We start from the raw sequence: 27,500 nt of genomic DNA on the forward strand, positions 1-27,500 counted from the left end.
AGAGTGAGAGAGAGAGTGTGAGAGAGAGGGAGTGAGATAGTGTGAGAGTGAGAGTGAGAGAGAGAGAGAGAGAGATGTGCTCTTTGCTGGTGGAGTGAATGGAGTGGCATACCTTTAATGAACCCTCGGGAGGGGGAAGAGAGGGAGAGAGAGAAAGTGAGAGAGAGAGAGAGAGAAAGAGAGGGAGAGATGTGCTCTTTGCTGGTGGAGTGAGTGGAGTGGCACACCTTTAATGAACCCTCGGGAGAGAAGGAGACGCAGAGGAGACGCGGAGGAGACGCAGAGGATGCCACTGTGTCAGTCAGCTCTGTCAGAGGAGCTCCAGCAGGAGTCACCCCCCGACCTCATTACAGGCTGACGCACACAAACACAAAGCAGACCTGTGTGTGTGTGAGTGTGTGTGTGTGTGAGTGTGTGTGTCTGTGTGTGTGTGTGTGTGTGTGTGTGTGAGTGTGTGTGTGTGTGAGTGTGTGTGTGTGTGTGTGTGTGTGTGTGTGTGTGTGTGTGTGTGTGTGTGTGTTTGAGTGTGTGTGTGTGTGTGTGTGTGTGAGTGTGTGTAAGCGCGTAAATACACAAACACACCACACATACACACGCAAACACAAATATGGGAAGGAAACATATGCCAACACACATCTACAAAAAAATGCACGAAAATGCATAATTAGACAGAGAAAAACAATAACGCACACAATGACACACCCACCACAAGCATTCTAATGAACCTCCAGACCCACATATTTATACACTTACACACACACACACACACACACACACACACACACACACACACACAGACACACACAAACACACACAATGCACTGCCTTAATTCCTCTCCCACTTCTCTCACACCAAGCAAGAGAAACACTCTTCATCTGCATCAGAATTCTCCTCTCATCAGCTTTCATATTAGGGCTATTAATATTATTACTTATACCCAGCAGCCGAGGACTACAAATCTTTCAGGACGGCAGGCATTTGCATTAAAAACACTATTGTCCCAGTTAAATCATGTTGATTTAGTGCCTGGAGGGCCCTAGTCTTCACAAGCAAATGAAGCTGACATGGGTCGTGATTTATTACCATTCGCTCATTCTTATGTACGTTGCTAAAACAAAAAAAGAAAAAAGAAAATATTTCAATAATTAATCAAATAAATAGAGAATGAACTGCAACAATGAACACTGGAGTTGCTAATGCAGCCAGTGGCATGATTTTCAATCCCAGAATTCTCTCTGATAGCTAGCGAGAGAGAGAGAGAGAGAGAGAGAGAGAGAGAGAGAACTGTATGTTGACACCAAATTAGATTGCTACGATTGCTTGATGTGCATAACTCAACAGCCAACTGGTGTTCGGCTAAAAACAAAGCACTGTGTCACCTACCAACTGTCACCGCAGAAAGGTGGTGGGATCAAAACAATGTTTATTCCACCGTCTAAGCAATTAGACACATGCTGTGGTGATATATAATTGATAGACTTGGTGAGAGCGGAGATAATTTGGTTTCTCTGCTTGATGAGCAGGCAAAGAGGCTAAAACAGAAACAGAATACCTTACCACAGTCACACGTACACACAAACACACACACACACACACACAAACAAACAAACACACGCATACACACACAAACAAGACAAGCATTCTCCACATAAATCGCAAATGCACACACAGCTGTTGTACGCACTTGTGTTGAATACTGAAAGGAGATGACAGCTAGGGTACACACACACAGACACACACACACACACACACACACAGGGTACATGTTTCTGCTCACGTAAAAACAGACTGAAAAAAATGACAACCCAAAACAAACAAGCCACAAAAACAAACAAAAAAAGGAAAAAGAAGAACACATTTTCCCCAACATCCGCTGCAAAGCTCCTTAAATGCTTTGTGACGCAGATCCGTAAGGTAGAATACAAATAATCCCAGAGACAAAAGCTGTGCGGCCGCTCAGCCAGCATGGGGTGCGAAGGCGTCTTTGTTTATCGAACGTGATGCACGGCACCGATTGCCAAAGTAAAGTGGAATAATAAAACACAGCTGCCAATCGGCGGGCCTCATGGGCCTGCAACAAAATCACAGGATAATGTCTTCCTTGGCCGGAGCACAAACACCTATACAAACATCAACGCACACGCATACAAACACAACTGGGTGGAGCGCCCAAACACACACTGCAACACATGCTCTCTCTAACAGACACACACACACACACACACACACACACACACACACAAACACACTGTGAAAAAAGAAAAACCACAAGGGAGAATAATTTCCAGTGACGTTGAGCATGATTTGAAAGCTCATTAGGGCTTTTGAAGACGAAACAAAATGCACTGAATACTCTTTCACACAATTGATTTCATTGATTTTTCAGAGAGAGAGAGAGAGAGAAAGAGAGAGAGATCAGAAAAAGAAAAGTGAGAATGAGAATGATGGTTGATGTCAACACAGGAGGATGACGGCATCACCCTGCCAGGTAACATGGATGGCACACCAGAACGAGAGGAATGGAGTCTGTGGCATTAATCAATCACTCAGCATCTGCCATCTTGCCCTCCTCTCCACTCCAGCGCCAAGCTGTCTAATTACTAAATGAACTGGACAGCTCTCCCCACTAACAACATCCACTTCCTTCACTTCTTTCTCGTCTTACTTTGGGTTTAAAACTTCAGTCCTGCCAATCAACGTGGACAAGAGCCACTAGTGCAGAGAAGGGGAGCACAAAGCCATCAAACAGCAAAGGGATCGATATATTGATACGATTTTTGAGTAGTGTGGGAGGGGGAGGGGGGGGGGAGTAGGGTGTGGGGGGATCGTAACTGAGGGAGTGTGTTGCATCCATACTGGCGATCACACTCATTAATTTGATATTGACTCGTCCGCTCGATCTGAAGTGGGGGCTCAAGGTTCACCTGAAGCCTGTGACGGAGGATCGTTCCTCCGACAGCTTTTTTTTTCATGCCGTTCGTTCAAGAGATATTAATGCGCCGCAGCCCCGTCGATGGCGCCGAGTCGGGCGGTTTGATTCACATCACGATGCAGCTGTGGCGCTAGGAGACGTGTCGATATCACAGCCTCTGTTTGATTACAATCAAGGACAAACGTACGCAAGTGACGAGAGCCAGAGAGAGAGAGAGAGAGAGAGAGAGAGAGAGAGAGAGAGAGAGAGAGAATGGAATGATAATGAAAGGGAGAGGAGAGAGAGAGAATGGAATGATAATGAAAGGGAGAGGAGAGAGAGAGACCATGACAGAGAAAAAGGGAGCAGAAGAGACAGAGAGTGCAAGGAAGAGGAAAAGAGACCAAATTGGCAATAAAAAGCCCAAATAATGTAATGTGTAAAAATCAAGCTGCTATGAGGTTGTTTGAAGTCTCACAAGTCTCTATCTAATTAAACGTCACCCAATTCCTTTAACTGCCTAACACTAACAACTCATAAATAAGAAATATATCATTCAAGACTGATTGCAACATCTTTTCAAATTAAGACAACAAATGATTGCACTTTCTCATATGACATCATTAAGTTAGCATCAAGGTAATAGAATAATGTAGAATAATATTTCAGGTCAAGCTTACTCAGAATCATGAATGAAGAAATACCCCGTTGCAGTTGACGTCTATTTGTTATCATTTATAAACCGCTTATAAATCATTTATAAGCAGATGTGAGTCAAAGCCCTATTGAAATGGGGATAAAGAGAGGCAGATAATGGATGGAAATTTCCAACTGGCCTCCTTCACTCAAGCCATCCTTTCAAAGTGTGTGATTGACACCTGCCAATCAAGCCAACAGACGTGGCGGGCAGAGATAGCCGCAGAGGGGAACAGAGAGGCGGAGAGAAGGCAAGAGCAGAGCGAAGCCGGTTTCCAGAAATGTTAAAGACGGCGTGTCAAAACGTCACAGTGCCTCAGAAGAAGAAAACAGAGGAGGGTTCGGGAGATAGAAGGCAGCCTCGCCTCGCCTCCAAAGCTTCCCTTTCCCCAACACCACAGCGCCCTTGTTTGCATTGTTCAATGTCTTCCATGAATTTAGATTTTTCTCATGTTTTTTTTTTTTTGCCCTTTTTATGGCTTTATTATTACAGAGGCCTGCTTCGACACGCTGAGGATTTTATGCAATGATCGCCCGGAGAAGGAGATGAATGCCTCTGCATCAGAAAAATCATTACGCTCCGTTGTGGCAGGTCTAACATATCAATATATTTTCCCCACTGGGATTACAGCCAGTAGGGGGAAAAAAACAACAACAACAATAAAAAAACAGCTAAAATTGTATTGACTAATTAATTGGCTCTATCGTCAACACCTGTTTTTCATTCCGACGAGATCTTTGCTCCCCAAGGTCCAGAGTGGTGGTCTAATTACTGCGTCCAGACAGTGTGGTTTGAGGAAAAACACAAATGAGGGTTTTCTCATCACACTGCTGTCCATAAGAGGCAGCTTTTCCTGAAAGACTGTACAATTAGCCACTGGCAGTCTGCGGAGCAATAGGCTGGAAACCAACAGGCTGTCTGTTTCTTTCTCTCTCTCTCTCTCTCTCTCTCTCTCTCTCTCTCTACCTCTCTCTCTATCTCTCTCTCTTTCTCTCCATTTCTGGATATCTCTCTCATACATACATACACTCTCTCAAACACACACACACACACACACACACACACACACGCACGTGTCCTTGTCCCCGTCCTTGAGGAAATACTGAGAGATGCTAGCAAAAACTGAGACAGAGATTAGCATGGCAATTAGCTGAAAAGCAATTATCAGCCGCCGAGATGAAAGTGACTTCCTTCCAAGGTGTTTCTTTATGTGTTTAATAGCCGTCGAGTAGTTTGATAAATCGTCGGGACGCAATTGTCTGATGTTGAGGTTCACAGCTGACGGAGCTGTTTTGCCGCAGATACAGTTGTGCGAGAAGTCAGTTAATTAGGAGCTTGCTTTTCATTTCGTTTCACTAACCTCAACAGACACCTCATACAAAAGCATGTAAAGATATAACAGCTCACTGGCTGAACAAAAGAGGTGTGGACAAAACCAAAACGCATCCAGGATTGTGGATTGTGGGGGGGGGGGGTTACAGACTACTTGAACATTGAAGAAACTTTGTTTTCACCTTGACTTCTATGTTCACCTAAAGCCCCCCGGTTGACTTCATACTCACCCTTTTTGTCCTTAGAATACAGCCTCCACAAGGAGGCCCTTTCAGGCCCACAGAGAGCCTCCACAAGGCAGGCCCACAGCGAGCCTCCACGAGGAGGCCCTTTCAGGCCCACAGAGAGCCTCCACGAGGAGGCCCTTTCAGGCCCACAGAGAGCCTCCACGAGGAGGCCCTTTCAGGCCTTTATGAGGAGAACAAGCACAAAGAGCAATTGGAAGCAGCACACACCACGAGCGGAATAGGCTTATTGTGTAACCGATTGCAGCCTACAGAATGGCCAAAAATGTGCCTGTTTGAAGGGCGTGCTTAGATCCTTTCAGTTGTTGTCACACTGGCAAATGAAAATAAGCAGGGTCCGCAATGGGAGATATGAGAAGGGTCCACACACACATCACACTGACACACTGTGCCATTGCTTTACAGGGGGCGGTGATCTTGTGTGTGTAACTGTTGATTTGTTCAGGCTGTAAGTGGGTTGTTCAATGGCGGAGGCTTTTGCTCCACTTTTCACTGTAGCACGTAGACACACAGTCACATACACTCACACAATCTCTCCCACACATGATTACATGGACAGATATCTTGAGATAGCACTAGAGTGGTTAGCCTGAGATCAACCCAGTGTGCTTCAGATAATGTTTGCATTTCACCTATTGTGTGTGTGTGTGTGTGTGTGCGTGTGTGTGTGTGTGAGTGTGTGTGTGTGTGTGTGTGTGTGTCTGTGTGTGTGTGTGTGTGTGTGTGTGTGTGTGTGTGTGTGAGGGGGGGGCAGTTTGCTGTTGTTTTGGCATAGTATGTTCTTATCATGTTCACACACACACACACACACACACACACACACACACACACACACACACACACTCACACACGTTGTCCTTCTCCCCCTACCTGACTCGTCGTCAGACTTGTTCTCATTCTCGGAGTCGGTGAGCGTGAGGGCCGAATTCTCGCGGCTGGAGAGGCCAGAGCTGCGGCGGGACTTGACGCCTCCGGCTCCCCCCGCGCTCCAAAGCTGGATGGCGCGCTCCGGCGAGATGGGCCCCTCCGGGTCGGAGTCGGCGTCCGAGCCGGCACTGAGCGAGTAGCCGCGATGCAGCAGGCCCAGGTCCGAGCAGTAGACACTCTGGCGGGGGGCGGGGGCGGCCGGCTCGCAGATGCCCAGCTCAGCCAGAGTGAAGTTGCCTGTGGACGGAGACAAAGACGTGGAGGGGAGGCCTGGTCACCTAACCAGCAATTCAAGAAGGAACACTGGAGGAACACTCCAGAAAGGCGTAACCAGGCGTAATCCGTGTAGAATTATATTTACAATGACTGTTGGGGGGGACAACTTTATGTGAGGGGGGACACGTCCCCCCCGTCCCCCCCGTCCCCCCCGGGATCTCCGCCTATGGGTGTAACCAAAGAGTTTTTTTAAGAGAAGAGTTTCTTCAGCTTGGTGTATTGCCACCAGGGCCATGCTGTACAGCTACACCCACTAACCCTTGCAAGCAGATACCCACCAATGTAATATGATGCAAAAGCTTACAAAGAGAACAAGACACATTTTCGTATCGACGGCTTCTGGTTTCACATACTGACACCAGAGTGATTCTGATTCAACTTGTAGGGAAGGCTACGCAGTGTTTCACCTAAAAACCTCCTCAAGCTGACATCTCAGGGATGGGGGGGCTTCCTACTTCATCTTCTTACCCAGGTAAAAAAAGAGCGGGAAAGGGAAGAGAAAATAATATCCATGTGTGACTGTTTAAGTCTCACCAGCTCCACATAACTCCACTCACACAAGATGAGAGCTGCGTGTTGACTGGCCTGTCAATCAGTCCTATTTACCCACAATGCCCCTGTCAGCCCTTCCCTCTATTGGATCCACACACAGCGCTCCACACAGGCCCGGCCTTCTTGGTTTCCTGCCTGGTACCCAGCGGAGCGTGGAACCCTCTTTGCCACAATTCCCTGAATAATTACATAACATCCCGAAATTAAGGCACATCAAACGGAATCAATAAACACAATGCAGGCCCAATTAAGCCGAAGCGCAGAAAAAAAGCAATCAAGGCAGAAAAAGAAGCATACACAACCAATCTCTCCTAAATGGTAATTAAACCAGTATTGTGGATGCAATCTCTTCCAAATCAGCTAAAATGAGAGAGATTAAGTTTAATGTGTTAACTGTTGTTGTTTTGTTTTTTTGTTTTTTTTTAAAGAGTGAAAGTGTTGGAAATCAGCACAGTCCCTGGGGGTTAACTCTGAGATGAGCACAGTCGAGAGCTAAACTTTGAGTGTAGGATTGTGTGGAAACGTCTGGTGCGTCTCACTCAAAGGAGATCTGAGACAGCAGAAATGGAGGAGCAGCTGGCTCTCAACATGCAAGCGTGTGTGTGTACACACACACACACACACACACATACACACACACACACACACACACACACATCTAAACATACACTGCGTGAAAAGAGTATCCAGGAGTTTTAGGACAAAGTCAATTCCTGTCAAACCCTGCTGTTTAGCGTATGTATTTATGTACCCACCTGACCACAGCCGATACTTGATGGCTTGGCCTTTCAAATGCTAATAACAGCCAATGGTCTGAGGGAGACTTGGTACTGATTATATTATATTATATGTCATGTGCAATTGTATATTGATGTATATTGCTAATTTGTCTAATAATTCCTATTTAACTGTATTTCGTTTATTTCTAATAGAGGCATTTGTGTAATTTATTGCTGTTACACAATCGATATAACCTACCTAAGAACACAACATCAACAGCAATAATAATAATAATAATAAATAATAATAACAATAATAAATATAGCTGCAAGCAGCGATGCGGATTCCTCCAAAGATTTCGAAACCAGGGGAAAATGTATATTCTTCACAATTTTGGAAAGAAGAGTAAAAGAAGGAAAGAAGAGTGGAAGAAGCAAAGAATAGAGGAAAGAAGAGTGAAGAAAAAAGGACGCTTTGACAGGGAACCTGTACCACTGTCACCCAGGTTTGTATCACAAAGATTTGCTTAGATATTACTTCACTTCCTGTTTGGTGGCTTTTCTGCTGAATTTGAGTGGCTGTACCGGACAAACGGTTGTGAGGATCAAAATTAACTTTTGTGAGGCTTGGTCTGAAGATCATCTCTGGTGATTTTGAAGAAGATTTGACCAAAATGGTAGGAGGAGTAGGCTTTCAAAGTTTTTTGATAAAACCGGGAATAACAGAAAATCTATACAACCGAAAATTGTCGCCATTGAACGTTAAATTCGTCTTTATCCAAGGAATCCAATGGTACCTCATTTTTGAAAATCGGTCAAACGGTTCAAAAGTTACAGTGTTAACAAAAGTCCAACTTTGACCCGTTGGTGGCGCTAGTGTGGTCTAGTGGGAGACATGAAACTTGGTGTGAGTAAAGAAGGGACTGTCCTTAATGAGTGTGCCAAATTTCAGAAAAAGTTACCATATGGGATTTGAGAAAAATTGTAGGAAGAGTAGGCTTTCAAAGCAGTTTGATAAAACCGGTAATAGCGTAAAATCTATACAACCGAAAATTGGCACCATTGAACGTCGAATTCGTCTTGATCCAAGGAATCCAATGGTACCTCATTTTTGAAAATCGGTCAAACGGTTCAAAAGTTGTGTGTGTTAACAAAAGTCCAACTTTGACCCGTTGGTGGCGCCAGCGTGGTCTAGTGGGAGACGTGAAACTTGGTGTGAGTGATGAAGGGACTGTCCTTAATGAGTGTGCCAAATTTCAGAAAAAGTTACCATACGGTTCTAGGGGCTGCCATTGACTCCCATGGTACAAGAATAATAAAGCCTACAATAACAATAGGTTTCCTCCTGACGGAGGAATCCTAATATACGAGGAATCATGTCTGAGGACACATGCAAGACCAATGGGGAGGGGGTTTAGGGGGGACAAGATTGTGCCACCAATCCAAGGTAAGACTTTTGACCAACTGGAGAGTACTTGGAGAGTACCTAGAGAGTACCTGGAGAGTACCTGGAGAGTACCTAGAGAGTACCTGGAGAGTACCTGGAGAGTACCTGGAGAGTACCTGAGGAGTACCTGGAGAGTACCTGGAGAGTACCTGGAGAGTACCTGGAGAGTACCTAGAGAGTACCTGGAGAGTACCTGAGGAGTACCTGGAGAGTACCTGGAGAGTACCTGGAGAGTACCTGCGGGGCCAATGGTGTGAAATACAAATGTCCCCTTGCAAGCCCCCCACCCCCCCTCTCACCTCATGATCTCCGTAAAGCCGTAATACTGCACATTTGATACTTCACTGCAGTACAAAAAAATATTGACTGTGTTCCAACAAAGTTTCATATCAGGTTGCATTCATTATTTGTAGATATGAAATGGACTATGTTGCTCAGTGGATATGTCAATAAAATGGCTTAATAAACTGTACTGAAATAAGCCTGGACAAATAGCTCTTTCCTTCAGCAATATGAACACTTGTCAACACTTTCCCATGATAGCAATATGAACACTGTTTTTTTTCTTTTACTATTTTTTAATTAAAGCAGAAATTCAATCTTTACAATCGCCGGCCACAGGACAGCGGTTCCACCCAAAGACTAGGCTTATCCAGTAAGCCAATACAGTATTACATTCTCTACACTATGGTTCTGTGCTTAGCTTTACTAAACACAACACTCTACACTGGTGCTGTACTTTACACACTTCTACACATGTCTATGTGTGTATTCTACACATGTCTATTCATTCAGCTTTAAATGCATGTGACTCAGAGGGCAATGAATCTACATGATTCTACACGACACCACTAACGCCAACAGTGGCACTAGAACACCAACTAAGTGTTGGTGTAAGCTAACACAGTTCTACCAAACACAGTGATGCTACCACTGAGCTAACGCTGGGCTAGCACAGACACAGGTCTATTCTACAGGTGTAACCGTAGCATACCTGAGAGGAAATAGTGCAGGATTATTGGAGAGACATCCACGCAGACTGAGTCAGGAAGGAAAACAATGAAATGGCTTCTTTAGTACTGAATAGTGTTCAGATCAAAGACTACTACTTAGGTCAACAATAGAAACAGAGGAATCATTTTGGCTGAATTCAATAATTTGTTGTGCCTAGACACTAGTAACACACACACACATACACACAAACACACACACACACACACACACACACACACACACACACACACACACACACAGACACAAAGAGAGGTAAGCTACAATGACTATAAGAAATTGGGTAAAATGAAAGAAAACTATTTGGGGTGGGCTCTCTCTCTTTCTCTGTGTGTGTGTGTGTGTTTATTCATCTTAATGTGTCAGTATTAAAGCCCTGGAACCATCAATGGTTGTTCCCACTGGCAAAAGCATGGGAGTGATGTAATGCCGATGACATGTCAAGAAAGAGTATGTCATGCCGATCCACACACGCACACACACACACATGCACACGTAAACATTTCTACACAAACACACACACATACACAAACCAAGAGAGAAACAGAGAAGCACACAAGGACAAAAGACTGATCCATAATCTGGCGTTAGAGAGAAATCAGTTGGGTGTATGTGTCGCCAGTGCACTTTGCACCCTTGCACTTTGCACCCATGCAATTGCACATAATGCGAGCGAAGCCTTGAATCTGCAGAATAAAAAAAAAATAATAATAATAATCAATTTTCTTTCACAGAAAAAGAAATGCTGCGCAACACTCACAAAGCTAAAAAGTTGAAGTGTGATATTTTTGCCAATATAGTCCAGAAGTGTCAGCGACAAAGGCGGCTTTTATCCAGGGCTACGTCTACGCTTATCTCCGGAGAAACTTCTCTCCCTCTCCACCACTCCGCCTCCCCCGTCCAACACCTCTCCCAAAGGATGGAGGGAAGAATGACGAGCATTATTTCCCTGAAAGGGATCATAACCTATGTGCTCGTGTGCGCTTCCCTCCAAGCTCTCATCTGGCTTGATTAGGTCGGTTCGGAAGGCAGTACAGAAGATCTTGTTTTTCTGTCTCTGCGTCTCCCTCTGACTTATATCCAATGCCAAACACAAGGATTTTCTTTAGATAGAGTGGTGCAATCATTGGAAATACATTTTCTGTTTTTTTTATTGTTTGCTTGTTTGTTTTTGTTTTCTGGTTTAAAAGAAAAACCCAAATACACACAAAATTCCATCCAGAGGTCCATCACTGACCTCTCTCTGGAGAGGAGGAGAGGAGAAAAATGGAAGGAAGGCATCGGTGGAGAACGAGTAAGACATCTACCGGTGTATTAATGGTCTCCCTCTGTTTTGGTTTGTCTCCAGTCAGCAGTGGCCCGCTCACCGGAGGACCAGCGGGACGGATCGCGGAAGTAAGGTGTCGCTCGGCAAGCTGTGTAGACGTCTTCCATCTTGTGTCCCCTCTCATGTTTGTAAATTCAAAGCACAGCCAGATGGGAGCACACTGAGGCAAAGGCAGGCAAAATGGAAAGTCTTCTTCTGAGAATGGGAGAGCGTGCCTTTTTTTCTCTCCCACACACACACACGCACATATGCACACACACTCCGGGGAGTGTGCCTAAGACCCAACCCCCCCCCACACACACACACACGCATACGCACACACACATCCCGGGAAACACTGTACACCGGTAAACATTCCTACTGTACTACAAGACCCACAAGCCCTTGCACCTTCACAGTTAAAGCCAGATGGACTGAATAAAGTGACACCCATATATCTTTGCAAACTTACAGAGAAAAACTAAAACTAAGCAAAAGATTTGCAATTTAAAAGGGATCTTCGTTTGGCCATGGCGCTCTGAGTATATTTATTTCCTCATGTTATACACATGGAGTGTAAGGAGTAAGGACTCTGATGTTCACTCTGAGTATATTTATTTCCTTATGGTATACACAGCGAGTGTAAGGAGTAAGGACTCTGATGTTCACTCTGAGTATATTTATTTCCTCATGGTATACACAGCGAGTGTAAGGAGTAAGGATTCTGATGTTCACTCTGAGTATATATATTTCCTCATGGTATACACAGCGAGTGTAAGGAGTAGGGACTCTGATGTTCAGACACAAGGCCCTTTCCGAAGGTCTGAAAAGTAAATTTATTTCCGAGGTCTGGCAGGAGGGACTGAATTAACGACTCCCATTGTAGGGCTGATGCCGAAGGTACATTTATGGACCCCTCATGGCCATAGGTATGAATAAATAAGAAAGACAGGAAGAGAGTGTATGTGAGACAGACTCTTCAGAAACATTTATTCAAAAATATTGAACACCAAATCAATCTATACTGACAGCTGAGGGACTTCCAGACTTCAAACATCAGAGAGGGAGAGCGAGGATTTCAAGTATAAAGTATTTAATAAAAATGCGTTATTTTAAATAGTCTCATTAAAAATATTGAAAATATATGTTCTTTGATAACCCGCGAGCCTATGGGCCCCCTATGAGAGGCATACAGTAAAGAGAGCTCAGAGCCCCTGATAGGAGGGAAACTGAGAGGAGAGCAGCCCACACTGACGAGTCATTGAGTGAAGGACCATAACAGGACTCAGGAGAGATCAGGAGCACCCTCCATCCCTCTACCTCTCCCACCCCCCCCCCCCCCCGTCTCTCTTTTCATCAAACACCTTATGAAAGCATCCGGTGAAAAGCCCGCTAACAGATGGTTTCTGAGAGAAAAAGAGAAGAGACAGAGAACACTAGCAGTGATGAAAGAAAGAATTGAGAGAAACAAGAGCCTAGGAAAAAAAAAAAACATTCTGGCACAATTTCTAGGAGAGAGGGGAAAAAAGTGAATAAGTAAAAAGAGGAAAGAACAGGAGCATGAGTATGGCTAAATAAAGGAGAACTGTTATCGTGCATGCGTGTGTGTGTGTGTGTGTGTGTATGTGTGCGTGTGCGTGTGTGTGTGTGTGTGTGTGTGTGTGCGTATGCACAAAGACCATCCTGCCAGCTAATGTGCTCTAGTTTCTGCTGTCCCATAACAGCAGGTGTGCACTAGATTTGTCTCGACCACCAGCCTCTGATTAACAACGGCTGCTTCATTAGAATCCTGTGAATCCTGACGCCTCTCCGCGCTGGACTCTATGGGAAGCTCAGAGACCAGCAAACACATGCAGCCAGCCGCACGCCTCACAGTCAGGCCGTACACCTCAAGCCAAACACTCCAAAGTTACAAAGTTACAAAGGTCAGAACCTGCTATCTAGTTTATGCTTGTTTTTATTTTACTTGCTAGCAATATATGAAAGTATAAAGATAGATATTTGGGGGGGGGGGGGGGCACTGTGGGGCAAGCGGTAGTCCCAACCATATACGGGCTTGAACGCCCACGGGGGCACGGGTTCGAATCCGACCCGCTGTCATTTTCCGATCCCACTCCCCACCTCTTCTCTCCATCTCATTTCCTGTCCAAACCTTCACTGTCCTATCTCATTAAAGCCCCCCAAAAAGAAAGATGGATATCTTTAAAAAAGATAAGAGTGGAGTAAAGTAAAGATAGTCAAGCAACCCATTACTTGCTGACTTCAAATTGCAATGAGTCTGTTATGTTAAATGACCGGACTACTTGCGGAATGATATGAAAGATGTGAATCAGAAGCACAAAACCCGTTGCCAGCGGTCAATATCTTTCCGCAGCTGTGAATATCAAGAATTATCAGACCTGCGAACGTTGGGGTGGCCCATTCAAATCAACTGAACTTTTTGGAACATTCTGAAGAGCCGTATAATAATACAAAGGGCATTGCTAAATAAAGTAGCGGAAAAAAAGTTAAGAAAACTTTTTTTTTAAGAACAGCTTATTAATATTCACTCTCAAAAAAGCGTAAAAGGGTCTAAAAGGCCTTTACCCTTGAAGTGCTCCCGTGGCCTTTTTTAACACAGCAAAAACAACATGGCCTCACTGCACCTACTTCCCCTTTGAAGCCCGCACTAAAATCCATTATTGTTAGCTTGCTTTTTTTTTGCCAGGAGATCACAAAGTGCATGCCACCTTCATTAGGAGTGGGCTAAGTCTTCAAATAGCTCACAATTACTAGGGCCCGGAGAGAACATACAGAAGTGTACACGGGAGGGTGAAATGTCAGCGTGCCCATTTTCCTTTCATTGCATTGGCAATTTCCTATGAATGGTGAAAGAATGGGGGCATTGGAAGAAAAGTACCCCTCAGCAGGAAGAGGGAGGGACAAGGTTCTTGTATCCAGGCAGCAAAGGCCAATCACAGGGAGCGATCTGCTGTAGGGGGCAAGCAAAAGCCAATCAGAGGGAGCGATCTGCTGTATGGGGCAAGCAAAGGCCAATCAGAGGGAGCGATCTGCTGTAGGGGGCAAAGAATGAGGGGATCCGCTGCGTCGAAGGGAATCGTGTTCACCGATTTTGTTCACATACGTCAGAGGTGGCTTGTAAAACGGTAGCAGTGCAAAACGGTAACACGGTTATATCCACTGTTGCCTATGCTTTTTTCAGTTTTTGTGTCTATGGTTTACTTTTATTGTATTTTCTAATGGTGTTTTTAGCCCATCCCTTGAATGCGTGTCCGTGGGTGTGCATTGTGACGAGGCACACTTTCTCTGCTCTGTCTTTCCTGCCCGACCTGACAGGTAGGCTGGACTATTTTTTGGGGGGCTTTTTCCCTTTAATTGATAGTGCAGTGAAGAGTGGGACAGGAAATGAGAGGGAGAAGAGGTGGGGAGTGGACAGGAGAAATGACATCAGGCCAGATTCGAACACGTGTCCTCCATGAGCGTCAAGCCCGAATGTGGTCAGGGCTACTGCTTGCGCCACAGTGCTCCCCTGGCTGGAGTTTTTCAATCTTCCAGGGACAACATGAGCGATGCACGGAAGGACGGATCGGCTGCATGTTGCGTGGGAGAGGACAGCATGCATCACACACAAACAAAACGCAACATCCGTGTGTGTCTGATGAAGTGGGAGGGAAACAAGGGCCCTTGGTGCTTGTGAGAGAGCTGTGATGGGGAACATGAATGGGGAGGAGGCAGAGGTGTGAAAGCCTGAGGAGGAGAAGAGAAATCTGCGGCAAGAACGGAGGAAAAAGTGAAAGGTACATTAAAGATACAACAGTGCAAGAAAACACTCAGGTGCTGGGAATCACTGAGGAGGGAGAGGAAGGAGAAGACATATTGGAAAACAAACTGGAAAAGAAAGAAAGACAGAAAGAAAGAGGGATGAATAAATCGAACGAAAGAAAGAAGGATAGAAAGAGATAAGAGGGAGACATATCTGTAACCTGTGCTCTCTCTGCAGTGGTGGCACTGAGATCTGAGTGTGTGTGTGTGTGTGTGTGTGTGTGTGTGTGTGTGTGTGTGTGTGTGTGTGTGTGTGTGTGGTTGGGGGCTGGAGAGCAGATTAAGCTCTTGGACATGCATTTGGGGCTGAGTCCTCTTGTGTTTCTGTGCACCGCCAGATAAACACTTCAAAGCAACAGCCTCATAAGCAGGAAATAAAAAAGAGTGGAGGGGCCATCGCTTTGTGCCAGGAAGGGATTGACATTGAATAAGAATAAGAAGCAAGTGGCAGGAGGTGGACACTTTACTTGAACCCTGCATAAGACTGACATAACCATATCATAAACATGTTATGAACCCTGCATAAGACTGACATAACCATATCAGAAACATGTTATGGCATATATGCTTGCTCTCTCCTGTCATGACAGTAAAAGTCCATTGTTTCCAAGGTGTAATGTTACCTAAGTTCAGTAATTGTGATTTATAATTTTAGACGCCATAACAGATTATATCACGTGCTAAAAGATGATTTCAGATTGGAATGGATTGTTTGAACATTGAAAAATGTTTAAAATGTATAAATAACTTCACTATGAAATGAAGTACTTCATCACTCTTTCACTCTTTAGATGGATGGCTGTTCAGTCTGACAGCCCTATGATTTTTTATTTTTTTTAAACGATTTCCATTTGTGTGTATGTGAATGTGTGTGACTACCTATATATGTGGGCATTATCACGAGTGTGTCTGAGTCTGTTTCTGAGTGTGAGTCAGCTCCTTCACACAGCTATGTGATTGCATGGGGCCCAGTAGAGCCCATGAGAAGATGATGGTAGGAGCAGAAACACAGAGATGGGAGGAAAAGCTGCGAGGACAGACATGAAGGTCAGCATGCTGGGTATCCCTCCATGGCACAGCACTGTGAAAGGGATTGTGGGATTGTGAAGCCATTAATGAAATTACGCAGCTGGCTCTGTCTCCCCACTGATCACTGCCCGAGCCCTGATCCCCCCCCCCCCCCCCCCCCGCCATCGCAAGGGCACAGGCGGCTTTGGCAAATGAACATCCACTACCATTGGCCGTGCTCCGATGCCTCCAACCAATTAGGAGAGCGAACACACTGTGTGTGAGCGTGGCATGAGTAATGTGCACGTTATGTTTCGCAGTGTTTCACATAAATTAAAACTTACAGCGCGAGGCACGTGGAGGGTGTTTGGAGAAAGGTCTCGCACACACCCCCTCAGGCTCTGCTCATGATGAGACTCGGTGAAGGCTTGCAGAGAACATCCCCTCACACAACCTTTGGAGACTTTGAAGTCTCAGGACAGCTATTATGGTGAATTGCTGTTTGTGCCTACTGCATATAATGGTTTACTTGAATAACCATACCATAAATATGTAAGGGCAGATGCGTTGTGATGTGACAGTCATGTTGCCATAATGGGCAATAATATATCATTATAATATATCATAACAAGCCTCTAAGAATATACAAATGGTAATAAGCTGTCAAACCATCACTGGAAATAAACCTTTTTTTAAACATTTGATAGTGTATGACATCTGTCATGACATGTTTGCAACATGATTATGAGCATCATAACAGAGGGTTCAAATGAAGTGTTATCCAACACTATTATTTTATGCCATGTATAAAAACATGCTACAACCATTAGGTGCTTGGCTAATTCAGACGGATATGTGCTAATCTGCACCATTAGCATGCAAATTCACAGCCAGGACAGCCAATTCCCACCATCGTCCTCCTCCTCCTCCTCACTCCACGGCAACAGCACCTCTAACAAACGCGTGTGGGGATGGAGGAGGGTGTGAATTTACCCTTCGTGTACGTGTGAGAGTGAGAGTGTGCATGTGTGTGTATACATGAGTTTGAGTGCGTGTGTGTGCATGTGTATGTTTGTGTGTGTGTGTTAGTGTGTGTGTGTGTGCGTACATATGAGTGACTGTTTGTGTGTGTATGTGTGTGTGTGTGTGTGTGTGTGTCTGCAAACACATGCGAGTGTGTCTTAATTTATGTGCGTGTGTGTGTGTGTCTGCAAACACATGCAAGTGTGTGTCTTAATTTATGTGTCTGTGTCTGTGTGTGTGTGTGTGTGTTCTTTATGTGCGTCCTTATGGGGCCACCGTGTGAATTGTAAAGGTTGACACTGTGGAAACTGGAGTCTGGTAAGGCTTCACACCCCTCACACTGCTGCCCCTCTCCAGTGAGCTCCATGCACATCATTAAGAGAGCGTTTAAGGCTGGAGCCGGCACTGAGCACTATGAGGACTCATAACAGGGTCCTCACAGTCCAACAAGGACCATCTCAGAAGAGCCCATTCCCATAGCAAGGTCAACCCACACCTTTTTAATTGCGAAGCCAGAAATAACCACGGAACCATGGGAAGTGTATGTGTGCGTATGTTGGCGGGCGGGGGGTGTCGTCGGTCTGCAACACCTCGCCTACCAGGTCCCAGCATATGCTCCTGGGTAGTCCTGGGAGAGACCACGGCCTACAGTTCGCAGGAAGCACTGCAATGGTCTCGCAGCTGGAATATAATCACGGATCAGAGGGCTGAGTTATTTATTCACTTCCTTTCAGCAGTCCACACAGACCTGCGTCGCTGTCAATTACATGGAGAGGGCTGGGGCTGCTTTGTAGTCACCAAATGCCCCGAGGCTTCCAGAGGATTTTCAAACAAGAAGTCCACCAAGAACCAATTAGTCATTTGATGAAGTCCACCATCCTGGTGCCTTTTTCAGTCTGGATAATTGTGTGTGTGATACAGATGAAATGTATTCTCTGGGGCTCTGATCTTAGCCTGACAAAGAATAATGCTGACAAATATACACTTGTTTTGTCATGGGCTTGTATTTGCCGAAAGCATTTCATTTAAAGTTCATATAAAGGAAATGGGTAAACAAGCCGATAACACCGCACTAAACATAAGACTAAACGCATACAAACAAAGAAAAGAAAGTAAAACGTTTCAGGCACAAATCAACTCATGCCACATAAGCTAATGGGAGGATTTATAGTTTTCTTTTTTGTTGTTTTCTAATTTAACATCCAAGACATCCGTTCATTAACTGACTAGAATTACAGAGCTGGCTACATTAAGATGCACGCTGAGCCTGACAAGTATTAAGTACTCTCCCCTCCACGGTCCCTGGCAGTCATTGGACCCATGGGCACACTTCATCCAGCGTAGGCCCTACCCTTGCATAATTAGCCACACCCTGTCTGAACGGGGAACAAAAGCTGCATCTCATCCTTCCCACTTCATCAAAAAGAGGACAAAAAGAAAAAAAAGAGAGACCTGGTGGACAGCACGCAGGCAGGACGTCCACAGTTAAGAGGGACAGCTTAGCTCTTAGTGTGACATCGGCCCAGAAAGATGCCTTCAATCGAGCGTGTCCCGAGCTGATCGCGAGCGAGAGGCGACACCACGGGCTCCAAGATGGCTAGGTTAGGGAGGCTGCCCATTGGCCGGTTTGCTTCTCATCTATCTGCCTACTCAGTGGGCCGCCCTCCTCACCGCCCAGCCTCCTCATCCTCTGGGACGGACAGCGAAAGGAGGTTAAACGCTCGCTTGTGTTTTCATTTTGTTTGATGGGGGGGCATAGTCATGAGCGCAGTGTTTTTGCTTCTCGGGTGGAAGGGAGAAGAGGAATGCAAAGAGAATAAGAGGAATACAATTAAAAGAGAGGAAGATTTGACAACGGGGTGACAGCTAGGGTGGATAGGATAGAAGAAGAAGCGACAGGGGGCGTAGAGAGAGAGAGGAGAAAATGAGAGAAGAGGAAGAAAAAAGAAAGGAGGAATAAAGGACAAAATAAATGCCCGCTCGGCATTCAGAACACTCAGCTGGCCGCCCTTTTACCCGGGTGCACAGTGGAGTGTGCCCCCTCCCTCCGAACCAACACACACACACACACACACACACACACACACACACACACAAACACACAAACACACACACACACACACACACACACACACACACACACACACACACACACACACACACACATATATATTAACACTCACACACACACACACACACACACAACTGCATATACACACCCACACACGTACGGAGGGGTCCACCAGGCCTCTGAGGCGTGACAAACAGCAGCCACCTCATGCCAACCGCCAAAACACAAAGGCAGCCCCAGGTTCAGCGGGGCACACTCTCTACCCACCAATGAACAGGTGACAGCGTGACTGCTTTCTGCTGAGCAGAGCGCAAGAGGCAGGGGAGGAGGAGAGAGAGTGAGAAGAGAGGGGGAGAGAGGGGGAGAAGAGAGGAGGGGGAGAGAGTGGGAGGCAGGGGAGGAGGAGAGAGAGAGAGAGAAGAGAGAGGGAGAGAGAGAGGCAGGGGAGGAGGAGAGAGAGGGAGAAGAGAGGGGGGAGAGAGAGGGAGAAAAGAGGAGAGGGGGAGGAGGAGAGAGAGTGAGAAGAGAGGGGGGAGAGAGGGAGAAAAGAGGAGAGGGGGGAGAGTGGGAGGCAGGGGAGGAGGAGAGAGAGGGAGAAGAGAGGGGGGAGAGAGGGGGAGGCAGGGGAGAAGGAGAGAGAGGGAGAAGACAGCGGGAGAGAGAGAGTGTGAGAGAGAAGGGAGATGAGCAAGAGGAAGAGCAAGACAGAGAGAAGCGAGTGAGGTCAGAGCAACTCAGATAAAAAGAGGGGGGCAGAGAGAAAGAAAGAAGAGAGAGAGAGAAACAAGTAGAGCTAAGAGAGAGAGAGAGAGAGAGAGAGAGAATCAAGCAGACAAGCAGAGAAGGAGAGAGTGAAACAAGTGGGGAGAGAGAGAGAGGGAGTGAAAAAAATAAGGAAAAAAACCCACAGTGCAATTTAGCCCAGGGGGACATAGGTAGTTTGATGAGACAATTGTCCAGATCACGTACCAGCTGGGAGAGAAGCATGGATAATAGGCCTTTAATCAGAACTATTACTATCAAATCAGACTGGCCAACTGCTGGCTACACATGCTGTCCTCAGGCTCCCGGGGCATGTCTCTCCATACAGGGATGGCTGCTTCCCGAGTGTGGATAAATCTTAGGTATGTTGTGTCCTTCTGAGTGTGGCTAGATCTTATGTATGTTGTGTCCTTCTGAGTGTGGCTAGATCTTATGTATGTTGTGTCCTTCTGAGTGTGGCTAGATCTTATGTATGTTGTGTCCTTCTGAGTGTGGCTAGATCTTATGTATGTTATGTCCTTCTGAGTGTGGCTAGATCTTATGTATGTTGTGTCCTTCTGAGTGTGGCTAGATCTTATGTATGTTATGTCCTTCTGAGTGTGGCTAGATCTTAGGTATGTTGTGTTTTTCTGAGTATGGCTAGATCTTAGGTATGTTGTGTTTTTCTGAGTGTGGCCAAATCATAAGTATGTTATGTCTTTCTGAGTGTGGCTATATCATAGATACAGGTGCAGATAAGTGCCTCCTATTCATACATTTCCCCTGTCAACATTGTGCTGTTGTGTTGCTATAGGATGTTTTTTTAATAGAGAAGATAGAGTGCTATTATCTGACATGAGGTTTTTATCCGGAGGAAGGAGAAATTAAGGGGTCTAGTCTTCAGTGAAGTGTCTTCAGTGATCTTTGTATTGGTCGCCATGGCAATGTCATGGGTAAATTCTACAGAAAGTCTCCTAAGCAAAAAGAGTAAACAGTATACCAAGTACTTTTAATCATTTTTGTGTGTGTGCATGCGTGCCTGAGTGTGTGTGTGTGTGTAAGAGGGAAAGAGGGCAGGAGAGAGGGAGAGAAAGGAGAGAGTGAGGAGTGAGAGAGCAGGAGAGAGGAGTGAGGGAGCACATTTAATTTCCGTCATTTATTTGTAATACCCTCCAGCTTCTGTTTTTTGCCTTTGATCTTCAGAAGCCCAGATTTATTGTGATACCCCAACAGCACACAGAATCAACAGGATTAAACAATAAATAAAATGTGTGACCTGACAAGCCAATTCCACATCAAAACAGAAAGCTTGATGCATGTGTGTAACGGAGGAAGAGATAGAGTGTGTGTGTGTGTGTGTGTGTGTGTATGTGTGTGTGTGTTTATCTGTGTGTGTGTGTGTGTGTGTGTGTGTGTGTGTGTTTGTGTGTGTGTGTGTGTGTATGTGTGTATGAAAGGGAGAGATAGAGAAAAGAGAGAGAAAAATGTGTCCTGACATAGGACCTTAGGCAGTTGAACTGGCTCCATTTAACTCATTCCAAAGCGAAAGACCAACACAAACAATCTATTTACAGCCTGAATACTACAGACGGGAGAGTGAACAAAGATGTGTGCAATGTGAGACAGGTCTGGAGCAGGCCTACTCGGCATCATTCTAATGCTTCTGGAGCCCTGAACAGGCAAAACAAATAGAGCTTAATTGGTTAGTTTCACCCAACAAACGTTCAGAAATCAAAATGAATTTGGCACAGTTGAGGTAGGCAAAGGGTGGGTACAATGGTTGACCGGTCCTTGACGGCTGCGTTTCAAGGATGCTACGTCAATGAATCCCGCCGTATGACTATTCCGATGTCTAGGATCCTTCAAATTCTACCAAGTACCGAGTCCTTCGTTCAGGGAATTTCCAAGGACACAGTTGGAGTATCCTCCGCATTCTTAAAGCACCAACAATCCAATGTACCAGGGCCTTTAAAAAAATAAAGTAGCGTGAATTTCCAATGACACACACCTGCACACTCGCTAGACTGTTCTATTGTTTGTTATCTGAACGCTAGGAAGGAGTCTTGCCTAGCCTCTGAAGGACCCGACTTGTAAGGACTCGGAAGGACCCATCCTATCAAGGAAGCATCCTTGACTTTGAGAAACACCCAATTTTTCAATACAGGTGCAAGCCAGACTGTTTACATGGAGACTTTTCTCTCAATCTGTCCAGTGAAGTAATTCCCACTTAAAGCCCTGATTTTGATGCTAATATGCTGTTTTGGCGTCGTGGGGGAATAGGAGGCGATATTGTTAATACGGCAAATTCGTAGCAACTGTTAAGATGGCTCCCTAAGCAAGGGATACTCAGCACTCAGTATTCTGTAACATGCTGTTTCATGTGGGATTGAATGAGACACACAGACTTTGTTGAGATTGCCTGTGAGAAAGTGAAATTTTCTTCCCCTTCTCACCGTCTCATGTGGAGTTTGGCCCTGGTGTGGACTCCCCCGCCACAATGGTTCGATCCGGGCTCCCCCACCATAGTGGCTGGACCCGGGAGGCCAAATTGGCTCAAGTGAACTCAGCTAGCGGCCCCTATTTAAAGGGCGCCTCATGTTCATGAGGAGAGACTTTTCTTACCACTGGAGATGGCCATGGGAGAACTTAACGAACAGGCATGAGAGAGACTGTGAAAGGCGTTTGCGTGGAAAACACTTCCTTGCTGTGAGGTGAAGTGTAATTGTATCTAGCTGTGTGGATACTAACTGGTGCTGTGAAGAGGTTCCTTCTGAACCTGTGCTTTGTCAATGTGTTCCTCCTGAACCTGTGCTTTAGCAATGTGTTCCTCCTGAACCTGTGCTTTTTCAATGTGTTCCTCCTGAACCTGTGCTTTATCAATGTGTTCCTCCTGAACCTGTGCTTTATCAATGTGTTCCTCCTGAACCTGTGCTTTGTGTAGTGAAAATGTTCCTTCTGAACCTATGCGTTGAATATGGTCCATGTGACCTGTGAACAGTTAGTCTGTGCCTAGCAGTCTCTATGATATGCCTAGTTCTCCTTATGTCTGTAGCACTTTGAGTGTGGCCATCTTTTGTGTTTATAAATGTGTGTTTGTTTATTGTATGGACCTGTTTCGGGGTTGATCTGAAAGAATCCCCAGGGAAATAAATAAGAATATATTTTTGTATACAAGCCACCATCTCCTGCACCCTTCTTCCCAACAACACCACTCAGTCCAGCCGCGACCTCCCAAAACAACGTGGGGTGACCGTCCGGTCCCTCACATTGCCGGCTAAGTGTGAATGGTAATTTGATTGTTTTGTATCTTGCATTGTTGAGGATTCCGTGTGAGGGCTTACACAACAGAAACACTTTTAAAAAAATGATCGTGGGAGTCCGATTAAACGTGGCCATTTCATGGCCATAACTTGTGGATCTCTGACCAGCTTGAAGAAAGAACAGCCACCTAGTGGTGGTGGTGTTCTGCCGCAGTTTAATCTCCCACCCTCAAGTCAGAGATGAGCTGTCAATCAGGGACCCAGCCCAGGTGAAGCCTCACTATCGCTGCCGGGGCAACAGCTGGGGCTGGAGCTGATCGATGGAGCTCCTGCAGCATGGAGCAGCCTCGATAACCAGTCCAAACTCCATCCCAGCGAGGACCCAGTGGCCAGACAACCTCAGACAGGCCAAAGAACCAGCAACCACAGCAGCAGTAGCAGCAGCAGAGACAGGGCAGACGAATGATTCAATAAAGGACTCAATATGGCCTCCGCCCAGTATGGATCCCTCTCTTTTACACTGCTTAGTGTGGAGTTTTTAGCTTTCGGGAACATGACTTGGCGTTGGTACCGGCTGCCACATTTCAATGCCACTCACGGTCTGACAACGCTGAGTTAAGAATTCATTTTCACCTGGGTGAGTGGTTGCGGAGGATTTAATCTTGGGCTCTGTTGAACAAAAAGTTGGGTGATCAATATTCATTTCAAAGTGTAAAAACGAAAATTTGGCTTGGCGTCTAGCTCATGTGTGAAACTAGCAATGATGATTTTTTGATGAAAATGTAGTTTCTTTTTCAAAAAGCGCAACGTTTATCTAGTAGTGTGGAAGATGGGGAAAAGTATCAAAACAAAACGTCACTAAAACAAAATGTTTTAACCTTTCAACAGTTTCAAAATATCCCCAAAATGTCTGAAGTGGTTTCGTCTGGATTTGCAGAGACAAACTCAAGCCTTTGGATTCGTCGGCATCCTCCGAGAGCTGCCACATATGGCGCGGGCAACACCGCAAGTCTCCCCTGGCAACACTTCCCACGGATACATCTGTGGCCGCTGAGCCGTGGCCGACGTAAGTGGCTGAGCAGGTTTCGCCACCCTCCGTCCGCCTCAGCCCGTGCCACTGCTGCCATGCGGGCGAGTCGGAGACGAGGTGCCCACCGCCAGCGCTTCACGGGGATCTTTCTGTACAGCGCTGACTGGATGTCACCCAGGATGTGCTGAGACTTCCTCGCCCTTATGTGTGCCACTGTGCCATTCCTGCATCTCCAACCTTCCAGAGTCATTCATAAGACTCGTGCCTCGGCTTTGTTAAGGTCAAATGCCTCTGCATGGGAGATAGCTACGAGTCGCGAAGAGAATAAATAGAGACCTAACAGATGAAATGACAAGAGCCAGACCGTACTTGCAGCACGTCTATTCTTCCTTGTTCATTCTCTCCTGATTTTAGTCAATTTATGAAGGAGAAAGGAGAGGAGGAAGGCTTGAAGCTGATCAATGCGAGATCAATAGAGTTCTGGCCACCTTTCTTAGAGAGAGGCTTTTCTCACTTTAAATTGATTTATTAGGCCTACTGGCTTAGTGTGTTTCTTCAGACCAAACAAATACAGTTTCCTCTCCTCCAGTCTCGACAGCTTCTTGTAATGCTTATAATTCGGGGCGGATCCGAGAGCCAGGCCAGGGGGGGAGAGCCACGCCAGATCGGAGCTCGATCTGCAGCACGGTCGGATGCTGCCTGCATTGTACCGCAGTTTTCTCAGAGGGACACACGTCATTGGACAGGGACGAAACACGGTTAAAACCTGAAGAGCAGAGCGTCGGCTGCAATCTCATCTGATCTGTCATCCTCTCTTTCGGGACCTGTCCACGGCACACGTTAGCATCTCTGTACATTGAAAACGTCCTCACTCTATTTATGCACACGTCCACAACTTGGCACCATCCCCTCACACACACACACACACACACACACACACACACACACACACACACACACTAGCCACTGGTTGATTGACAGCTTGTCCCCGCAGACAGGCCTGTTTGCAGGCACCACTGGGATAGAGGGCAGAGGCAGCCATGCAGAGGATGAGGAGGTAGAACACACACACACACACGCACAACGGCAGATGCTCAGGGACCACACACAGTTTGGATCGTCAGGTGATTGGTGGCGCGGGGCACAAGAGATGAGCTGGAACACATGCGACGCTGGTGAGTGTTTCGCAATCAGAGCCGAGGCGAGCGGGGCCACCTGCGGATCTACGGATTAGCAGGGGATAGGTGAGGGATTACCAGCAAGAAGGCAATAGCTGAGGAACATTAGAGTTTGTGCATGTGTGTGTGTGACCACAGAAAGAGAGCACATGAACGTATATACTGTGTGTGTACACGCATATATGAATACTATACTGTATTTTTGAATGTCTTATTCGTTATGACCATAGAACTACACACCAAAAGTCATGTGTGTAAAAAAACTGAAGGTTTACTCAAATGACTGTGTGTGTGTGTGTGTGTGTGTGTGTGTGTGTGTGTGTGTGTGTGTGTGTGTGTGTGTGTGTGTGTTTCCAATTGATATAGGTTATAGCGGACACACAATGAGAACCAGATGACAGCTCTGGAATCAGGAGGTGCTATTACTTCGCATAATACATAATGTCACAGGAAAAAGAATGTGTGTGTGTGTGTGTGTGTGTGTGATCAGTGTTTGAATCCCTTCCAAGCCCATGTAGGACAATAGGAACTGGTAGGATCACATGTGGTAGCGACAGCGAAAGGGCACACATGGCTTTGCCCTTTCTGACTTGTCAACCGGCATGAGCAAAATGGAGGAAGCATTTCAGGTAATTAACAATACAAGACACTCACAGTGTCAACAGGCCGGGCACACAAACAGAGAGGAGTACAGTGGGTATGGGCTTTCATACATCATTCAGCGCTCCAGTGAGCATCATAAGCTTTATTTAAACTATGCTAACTGTCCCTGGATGATACAAATATAATGTAGTCTATGGAATGGAATCCACTTCCTCTTTTAGGCTGCTAGGAGCCAATACACTCATTCATGTATTCTTGAGTCTTTTAGATTACCCTCCTGTTTCGTGTTATACTCCCACAGATTTAGGACATAGGGAAAACCTATCTAGTCATTATTGCTACTTATTGATGACTGTAACTACTGTATTATACCAGTTTAAGTGTGACTGTAAAATGAACCTGATGTCTGTTCAATGAAGTAAAGTTTCTGGACACTATACTATATCTGGTGCTATATAAATAAAGTTGTATTATTATTATTATTATTATTATTATTATACACTATCCTGTGATTTGCTGCTGTGTGTACCAACTGACTCTTGGTCTTTGTGACTCACCTTGTCTGGAGTACTCGTCCGCCTCATGGTGCACCAGGTCGGACACACAGCCACCGTAGTGCAGGTGGGAGTCGTGGTCGTAGGCCTTGAGCGTCTCGCTGGAGCTGTAGGACTTCTGCGTGGGCACGCGGCACTCCTCGTTGTCCAGCGAGGACGAGGTGAACTGTAGGTCCTTGCCCGCGCAGCGCCCCCTGGTGAGCGAACGATGCCGGCGGTCTTTCAGGTCCATGGCGGCCGAGTGGCAGAAGAGGAGAACGATGGAGAGCGTGGGCGGAGGAGGAGAAGAGAGAAGGAGGACCAGAAGAAGAAGAGGAGGTGGTGGAGGAGGAGGAGGAGGAGGTGGGTGGGGAGGAGAGGGGAGAGGCAGTCAGTCAGATGGCCTGACTGCTCCGCCGGGGGTGGGGACAAGTGGAAGAGGTCGCGATGTCAGCTTAGTTCTTCACCTGCAAGAGGGGGGGGGGGGGGCAGGGGTGGTGGAGAGAAGGAGAGAGGTCAAAGGTCAAGTGGTGTAAGAGGAAGAGGAGATGAATATTTCCTCAGTGGTGAGCGGCAGCAGCAGCAGCACCAGTGGCAGTCATAGAGTGACTTTGAAATGCGACTGTACAAAATCCACCACCCCCCCGCCACCCCACCCCTCCTTATCTTCCTTACATTGTTGGCGGTGGCAAGTAAGATTAACATTCCCCTTGAATAATGGACAAGATCCTTTCAGCAGGATCATGAGCCGACTGTCTTGGGTATAAAGGAAAATGAAATAGGGAGGGATAACCAAATTGCTGCCAG

At 46.0% G+C, this 27,500-nt stretch overlaps 1 protein-coding gene across 1 annotated transcript in view; it reads right to left on the reverse strand.

Moving 5' to 3' along the window:
- LOC116217998 (teneurin-2-like) overlaps positions 1 to 27,349 on the reverse strand; it is a 149,654-nt gene extending 122,305 nt beyond the window's left edge. The window contains exons 1-2 of the mRNA XM_042702800.1: positions 26,718 to 27,349; positions 6,036 to 6,350 (exon numbers count right to left, since the gene is read on the reverse strand). Coding sequence (XP_042558734.1) covers positions 6,036 to 6,350; positions 26,718 to 26,946 — 544 coding nt within the window. The 5' untranslated portion in view covers positions 26,947 to 27,349. The remainder of the gene's footprint in view (positions 1 to 6,035; positions 6,351 to 26,717) is intronic.
- Positions 27,350 to 27,500: the final 151 nt, after the last annotated feature.

The sequence above is a fragment of the Clupea harengus genome, chromosome 20, assembly GCF_900700415.2.
Source record: "Clupea harengus chromosome 20, Ch_v2.0.2, whole genome shotgun sequence".
NCBI classification, from domain to species: domain Eukaryota; kingdom Metazoa; phylum Chordata; class Actinopteri; order Clupeiformes; family Clupeidae; genus Clupea; species Clupea harengus.